We start from the raw sequence: 8,627 nt of genomic DNA, 5'->3' as shown, positions 1-8,627 counted from the left end.
TATTTTTAATTTTATATTTGGCACAAGTTATAACATTATATTTTTATAGTACAAGATGTAGAAGTACCATTGAAATGATAAATTTTAATTTGTATGCTATAATATAGATATACAAAACAAGATTTAGCCCATCACTAGTTTTGCCTTTTAGACAGAAACTGATTTTAACGTGTTAATTATTAAAGAGTATAAGATTATATTTGGTATTTCATCTATCACCTTAAAATTTTAAACTGAGATTTCCGTGTAGGGAGGGAGTCGGTAGGGGCGGCCCTCGAATATATAAAGTGCCAAGCAGAAAAACATTCTTGTCTGATGGTAAAGAATAGAAAAAATGATAGAAAAAAAATAAGATATCGAGTGTTTAATGTCAGTCCAATTAAGTGTGAAATGTATTTTATTTTTTTAAGTGTTCTTTTAGAATAAAAATAAAAAATGTGCCCATAAAATTTATTGTATGCCTATAATTTTTTCCTACATGTATATAATCAAAATGTACCCATGAAAGTTTAAATTTTTCGGTACCCCATTTGTTAGCATAAATAGTTTAGCCTCATGGAGGGCTAGCAGACTCGTGTCCCATCACCATTTATTTAATTTAAATATTTGTTATTGATAAGAGTATTGGTATTAGTGATATTTATTGTTGTCAATCATATCGAAAAATATCTTACTATTGAAGAAAAGTGTTAAAAATATAAAATCATGTTCCAGTTTTCATCTGCCACAAACCGGTTACTCAACATTCATGATTCACTTTCTAATAAAATTTGTACTGTGGTGTATAAACAGTGTAAAATGATTAGAACATGATAAAATGCAGTATTAAAACAAAATAGATAGTTAAAAGACCAAGCCGCTTCATCTTACAGCTGCTGGAGTATTTGTTACTATGGTACCATGTTCATGTCACAAGCATGTTTATTGTAGTTTACCGTATGGTCTCTATTTCCGAGTGCAATGTACAGGTATAGAGGTTTAAGTGTAGTTTAATTTGGTTAATAGCACGAGTTTGAATAAATTTTAGGATAATACAAAAACATATTGCATCTTTTTACATTTGAAAAGCACATTACGGCAAGAACTTCATGCTATTGTCTTACATGATCAAAGTCATGTCAGAAGTCTGCAAAACTCATATTCTTAATCCATTTAGACTTATATTACAATCTGGACCCTAGTTTAAAACCTTCATGTACAGCTAGCAATAACAAGAAAGCCATTGTTATATTGCTCCGGATCCATGTTATAGTTTTTTTAATTGTATCTTCAACATCAAATTGACAAAGTCCAGCTCAATTGTTGTTGACTTGTATTGACCAAGTCGATATGTAATCCACATTTATAAACAACTTCAGACTTGTTCCACATTTGGTGGTTGTGAAGATCTGGCACTATTAAACATCGTTCTCTGTCACTCTTATAAAATCTACTTCTGTAATGTCATTTCTCAATAGAATCAGACTTCAAAAATCTGTACGTTTAAATATCAAGTTGTGAGAAGCTACGAGGCACTGTAACCATATCTTATCATTTGTTGAAAATGGCGAGAAGGGAAAGCAAAATAAAGAGGTGCATAAGAGCACCAATCAGAGCACTAGGAAGGGCGAGGGATTTATATATCCGAGCCATGAATAATTTGGCTGGACAAATGCATAACAGTGGCAGCGCTCTGAGTTATCCATCAGCTGCAGTTGCAGTTTTGCCCAGAAGCTTTAGTCTTAATTCAGCTTCTGGCAGATACGATGATGGGGACTTTCGAGAACTCTTGAGGGTTGCTTCGGCTAAGAGTCTAGGTAACAAAATTGAGCTGGACTCTATCCGACGACAGCAGTCATTACCTGGGAAGACGACAGTTGGAGAATTTAAAGTTATGCAGGTGCCACAAAAGCAGAGGGTTGCTATCGGCAGGATTGATGAAGATCGTACTTGTGATTTTGGTGATGTGGATATCTATGTAAAGAAAACAGAACATGTGTTTCCAAGAAGCAGAAGTTCTGCTGCTGTTATGAATAAATACTGATGAGAATTTATGGTTGCATTAACCGCCAATGTCATGATTCTGATTGCCAGTTAAGGAAATTAAGTACGGACGATATGGAACTGATATTATGTTACATTTTGTTCATACCTAGTTCCTTTACTCCGTCTCCAAACAATAGAGTACTTCTGTCACTAGTTTGTCTACGAGTAAAGAAACAATTATTTCGTCTGTTTTTTCCTCTTTTCTCCGCTCTTCCTACCCTCTCAGGGCTCAAGCACCACCACTCTTTTCTTTTATAGTTAAACGTGATATCCCATAATAAGTCAGGCCCAATTGAAGAGGCCCAGGGCCCAAACATAAGATCCCAGGAAACGTGGTGGCATCACCACCGTCCAGGTTCCCGGGATCCAGAACGTTCCTACGCTCTGGATCTTATAGTACTCTGACGTATTGAGCGTTGACCTTGATAAACCCAGGACACGTGGCAACATCACTACCGTCCAGACACCCGAAATCCAGGACGTTTTTACGGTCCGGATCTGATAGTACTCTGACGCATCCCAGGCGTTCAGATGCCCTACAGTCCAAAAGGCCAACCATCGGTCCAGATGAAAAGGGACAAACCCCTAAACCCTAGTAGGAGACCTATAAAAGGTAGAACAAAAGGAAAATTACAGGGTACAAGCTTACATACTCTCTCTCTCTCACCTATACTTACATGCACACACGTACTCCTCACAAATATATTCGCATAATCCCCTCTTTGCCCCTCTTCTCCTTAAAAACTCTTTCTCACTCTCACGCCGGAGGTGCCGCGGGGACGTCACCCCCCTCCGGTTCTGTTTTGTAGGTTCCCACCCTACAGTTACACCGCGCACCGCTGCCTTTGCAGCCCAAAGGAGTTTGAGCCCGGGCCCAGAAAGGAGAAGGCCCCGGGGTGATCTGGGATTATCATTGGCGCTAGAAGGAGGGGACGAACCTCCGACCACTGGTGCTCATATCCACAACCCCACCTCCCAGAAACGTGAAACACCATCTCCCAGTAAGAACGCTAATACCCATCTCTTAGATCCGTTTCTACAAGTTTTATTATTGCAAATTCATAGCACTTCCAAATAACCATGACTACGAGAAAAAGCAAAGCAGCAGTTTCCGCCTCTTTCCTGCCGCCTCCTCCCCAGCCCAGGGATGGAGACATGGAAGACCTGGACGAAGGGTTTCCCATAACCCAGACTCCCTCTCAAAATCTCCAACCGGGAGACCAGAGAATAGTCATTGAAAAAGCTGCCCACAAACACACAGGGATCACCACAAATCCATGGGGAAGCATGACCCCGGAACAGATACAGGCGGCTATGGACTTGTGGAAGGAAAAGCAGAACGCCGAGCCTGAGACCCGCCCAGGGGTTCAGCGAGAGCGGTCTAAAGAACAGTCCGGAGAATCTCGGGGATCCGTCTTCGACCGGATTGCGAAGAATTTAAAAAAACCACCAGATGACGCCAGAGATGAAATAAGAAAAGCTGCCCTCCGGAAGAGAATCCGGAAGGAAGAAGAGGCTAAAGCCCAAGAATCTATAGAAAGGAGGATCCGGGAGGAGTAGGCCAAGCTAAAGAGAAAGGCCCACCGGATTCATGTTTCCTCAGACTCAGAGCCGGAGAAGGAGCCCAAGCAAGAGCAAATGGCCCGGGCCCTTCGAGACCTTAAAAGGAAAGTGGAGGGCGACATGGAAGTAGGGGCAGCAGCGACCCCGTTCACAAAGAGTCTGGAAGCCACCCCTAGAGAGTCAGGGCTAAAGCACTTCAATTTTGACTCTTTTGACGGGCTGGCTGACCCTGAAGAGCATCTGAACTATTTTGAGCAAATATCCAATATTTATGATTACAGCGACCTGACTAGATGCCGATTCTTCGCATCAACATTGAAGGGGGGCGCTCAGAAATGGTTCAGCCGCATATCATCCCGGAGTGTGGACTCCTGGAAAGACTTCCACGAGATATTTTTGAAAAGATTCAGGGCCAACCGGATGAACGAGCTGCGGATGTGTCATCTAGAAACAATCCAACAAAGAAGCAAGGAACCCCTTCCGGAATTCATCAAAAGATTCCAGGAAGCAATCAACCAACTCTCCAACTTAGAAGAAAAGGAGGCAGTAAACATCTTTCGAAGAAACTTGCACCCGATATCTTGTGAAGGCTATGTTAAAGACCTGATTCATAGGGAGCCCCAAAGCCTGGCATCAGCATATGCGTTGGCATCAAAGTTCATAAAGGAAAATGATTTCCTCAAATCAATGAAGATGAACAGAAGAATACATGATGATGACGAGTCTCCGGAGCGACGCTCGTCATCCCGGAGAGACAAGAGATACAAGCTTGACAGGCAAACCAACTACATTCAGCAGTCCCGGGGAATCTCACCCCGGGACACGTACCCCGAATCAAGAAAAAACGAAAGGAAACCAAAGGCCAAGAAGGAACCCAAGCCGGAACCAGAGTGGACACACCTCAACAGGCCCCGGACCGACATTTTGCGTGAAGTCAAGGGAAAACCGTTTTATTATCCGCCAAAACCCTTGCTAGCACCTCCCGAAAACAGGGCCCGGGACAAGCATTGTGGCTATCACGAAGATCATGGCCATACTACTGAAAACTGCTTCTCCCTCAAAATGTTCATAGAAGACCAAATCAAGAAAGGAAACATGAACCAGTATCTTCAAAGAGGCTCGAATGACAAAGACAGAGCCCCGGGAAGAGGCAAAAATGTGGTGAATGTTATTTTCGGGGGCACAGCCTCTCCACCGCGGAGCCCGGATAGGGAGAATGATGTCATGATGATCTAGACCCTGGAGGACGAGCCGATTTGCTTCTCTTATTCTGATTACGAGGGCCTCGATCCGGATGACAACTTGGCATTAGTGGTGACCCTTGACATCGCAAACAACGAGGTAAAAAGAATTTTAGTTGATAATGGTTCATCTGCTAATATCGTATTCGAGCACACACTTAACGGGATGGAGCTCGGATACCTCAGAATGGATCCCTATCTTGAAGACCCTTTGTACGGATTCGGGAACACCATGATTCCAATCCGGGGTATCATCTATCTTCCCATCATATTTGGAACCGCACCCCGACAGGTCTCCCATATGATGAAATTCTATGTGATAAGCGCAACCTCCTCATACAACATGATCCTTGGTAGGCCCACTATCACCAAGCTCAGGGCGATCCCCTCAACTATTCACTTAAAACTCAAGTTCCCCACCCCAGGAGGCACTGGAGAACCGAAAGGAGACAGGGAAATGGCTGGTAAATGCTATGGTCAAGCACTCGTCATGGCAGAAACGGAATCGGAAAACCGGAAGAAAATAATGTCCCTACCCAAGGGACAAAGCAGAAAGAAGCATCGAGAACACCTTAGTAAAAGGGCCCGTTTGGATGTGAACATGATCGAAGACTCCGGATACAGCGTAACCAACGCTGATGCCCGGATTCAAAAATTTATAGAGAGCAAGGAGAAGGCGAAGGTACAGCCTGCCCAACAGACAATCGAGGTAGATTTGGAACCCGGGAACCCCACCCGAAAAATTAAAATCGGAAAAGGCCTGGAAACCACATTCCAAAAGAAGCTCATCGATCTACTAAAAGAATACGCTGACGTATTCGCCTGGTCCCCGGAAGATATGCCGGGGATTGATGAATCCGTGGCCATGCACAGTTTGGATGTAGATCCAAAGCAAAAACCAATCAAACAAAAGCGAAGGAACTTCGCCCCGGAGAGGCAATAGACAATCGACCAAGAAATCGAGAAGTTGTTAAAGGCAGACATAATCTGTGAAATTAAGTATCCGGACTGGCTAGCAAACGTTGTGTTGGTCAAAAAACCCAATGGCAAATGGCGAATGTGCGTGGATTACACAAACCTCAATTCTGCGTGTCCTAAAGATTCTTACCCCCAGCCCAACATCGACCAGCTGATAGACGCGACCTCGGGCCATGTTATGTTAAGTTTTATGGATGCCTTCTCGGGTGACAACCAGGTCAAGATGAATCCGGCAGACATCGCGAAAACGGCATTCATCACACACCGGGCCGTCTACGCTTTTGTCATGATGCCGTTTGGGTTAATCAACGCCGGAGCAACATACCAAAAAATGATGAATACCATCTTCAAAGAGCAACTGGGCAGGAACATGGAATCTTATGTTGATGATATGATCGCCAAGTCGGTCACAATCTCAGAGCACATCCAGGACCTTCGGGAGTGTTACGATAACTTGAGGAAGTACAACATGAAGCTGAACCCGGAGAAATGCGCGTTCGGGGTCCCTTCCGGGAAGTTTTTGGGTTTTCTGGTCAGTGAAAGAGGAATAGAAGCCAATCCAGAGAAGATCAAAGCTATAATGGAAATGACAGTTCCCCGAACTCAAAAAGACATCCAAAAGCTCTCAGGATGCCTAGCAGCACTTCGAAGATTTATCCCAAAGTTGGCAGAGAAATGCCTACCATTCTTCGAACTGTTAAAAGGAGCCCAGAACAGAAAGCTAATCGACTGGACCCCGGACTGTCAAAAAACATTTGAGGAAGTAAAGCGACATTTGATGAACCCGCCTATTTTATCAAAAGCAAAGCCCGGGGAGCCCCTTTATCTCTACATCGCAGCCGGGGAAAGAGCAGTATCCTCCGCACTCATCCGGGAGGAGAATGGGACGCAGACCCCGGTATACTATGCGAGCCAAGTCCTGAAAGATGCCGAAACCCAGTACCCAAACTTGGAAAAATTCGCACTGGCCCTCGTACACTCGAGCACAAAGCTAAGACAATACTTCCAAGGCCGGGAAATCAGAGTAATCACTAATCAACCACTTCGCAAAATCATCCACAAGCCGGACGCCTCCGGGAGGTTAGTCAATTGGGCAATTGAATTGAGCCAGTTCAATATCAAATTTATCCCGAGGACAACCATAAAAGCCCAGGCGTTGGCCGAGTTTGTCATGGAATGTACTTTTCCGGAAACCCCCGAAACGCCTGAAACCAGTTCTAAAGGAGAAAAAGAGTCTAACAACCGGGATCTTTGGACGTTACATGTTGATGGCTCGGCTACAGCCGAAAGGTCCGGAGCCGGCCTGATCCTCTCCAGCCCGAAAGGATTCGCAATCCAGCAGGCCATCACCTTCGCCTTCAAAGCAACAAACAACCATGCTGAATATGAAGCCCTACTCTCCGGGCTCAGGCTAGCTAAATCCCTTGGAGTAAGGAGTTTAACAATCTACAACGATTCTCAGATCGTGGTAAGGCAAACCAATGGTGAATATGTCGCAAAAGATCCTAAATTGGCCCGATATCAGGAAATGGTTAGAGCAATCCTGGAAACCATCCCGGACTCGACCATCTTGCAGATAAACAGAGAAGAAAATGTGAAAGCAGACGAGCTGTCCAAGCTCGTCCAGAATATTTCAGATTTAAGCAGCTCGGTTTACTTCGAGGAGCTCGGAGCCCCCAGCACCGATCGACACGAAGTATTATGTGTTAGTAACCCGGAGAATTGGATGACGCCTTACATAGCCTACCTCAAGGACGGTACCCTTCCGGAAGATCAGAACAAAGCCCGGTACCTCAAGTATAAGGCTGCACGCTTCTTTTTAGAAGACAATCAGTTATACCGGAGAACCTTCTCTGTACCAACTCTAAAGTGTGTTGATCTGGAGGAAGCGGATTACTGCCTCCGGGAGGTTCATGAAGGGATCTGTGGGGATCACCTAGCGGCTAAAGCTCTAGCCTACAAAGTCATCAGACAAGGCTATTACTGGCCAACAATCCACGCTGATTCAGTCGCCTATGTCAAGAAATGCAGTAAGTGCCAGAAGTTCAGCAACGTATCAAAACGGGGTTCAAGCCTCCCGGGATCCGTTCTCTCACCGATCCCATAGCCTACCTCAAGGACGGTACCCTTCCGGAAGATCAGAACAAAGCCCGATACCTCAAGTATAAGGCTGCACGCTTCTTTTTAGAAGACAATCAGTTATACCGGAGAACCTTCTCTGCACCAACTCTAAAGTGCGTTGATCCGGAGGAAGCGGATTACTGCCTCCGGGAGGTTCATGAAGGGATCTGTGGGGATCACCTAGCGGCTAAAGCTCTAGCCTACAAAGTCATCAGACAAGGCTATTACTGGCCAACAATCCACGCTGATTCAGTCGCCTATGTCAAGAAATGCAGTAAGTGCCAGAAGTTCAGCAACGTATCAAAACGGGGTTCAAGCCTCCCATGATCCGTTCTCTCACCGATCCCATTCGCTGTCTGGGGAATTGACATCATGGGCCCTTTCCCTCGAGCAAAAGGGGATCTCCGTTATGTTCTGGTAGCAATAGATTATATGACTAAGTGGGCGGAGGCCAAGGCTATGAGAACCATTAACCAGCAAGACTGCATCAAGTTTGTGGACATGATTGTAATGAGGTTCGGGATCCCGATGGTTTTAATCTCGGACAATGGTCCACAGTTCGTGGGTTCAGATTTTGAAACCTATCTGAAAGAGCTCGGGATTAGACACAAAAAAGCATCTGTTGCCCATCCACAAGGGAATGGACAAGTTGAGGTCACAAACAGAACTATACTCCGAGGCCTGGAAAAGAGACTGGAA

The 8,627-nt window shown here is 44.8% G+C and overlaps 2 protein-coding genes across 2 annotated transcripts; both read left to right on the top strand.

Moving 5' to 3' along the window:
* Window positions 1-1,543: 1,543 nt before the first annotated feature.
* On the top strand, window positions 1,544-2,023 carry LOC141680413 (uncharacterized). The gene has a single exon (XM_074486645.1). It carries the CDS (start codon window positions 1,544-1,546, stop codon window positions 2,021-2,023), a length of 480 nt encoding a protein of 159 aa, XP_074342746.1.
* Window positions 2,024-3,663: 1,640 nt separating this feature from the next.
* LOC141680412 (uncharacterized) lies at window positions 3,664-4,824 on the top strand. Its single transcript, XM_074486644.1, has one exon. It carries the CDS (start codon window positions 3,664-3,666, stop codon window positions 4,822-4,824), a length of 1,161 nt encoding a protein of 386 aa, XP_074342745.1.
* Window positions 4,825-8,627: the final 3,803 nt, after the last annotated feature.

The sequence above is a fragment of the Apium graveolens genome, chromosome 8 (assembly GCF_009905375.1).
Source record: "Apium graveolens cultivar Ventura chromosome 8, ASM990537v1, whole genome shotgun sequence".
Classification (NCBI taxonomy): Eukaryota; Viridiplantae; Streptophyta; class Magnoliopsida; order Apiales; family Apiaceae; genus Apium; species Apium graveolens.
This window is presented reverse-complemented; position numbering and strand designations above follow the sequence as displayed.

Bases quoted from the DNA above. Each gene is read 5' to 3' on its own strand.
- LOC141680413 (XM_074486645.1), top strand. From the start codon at position 1,544: ATGGCGAGAAGGGAAAGCAAAATAAAGAGGTGCATAAGAGCACCAATC.
- LOC141680412 (XM_074486644.1), top strand. From the start codon at position 3,664: ATGGCCCGGGCCCTTCGAGACCTTAAAAGGAAAGTGGAGGGCGACATG.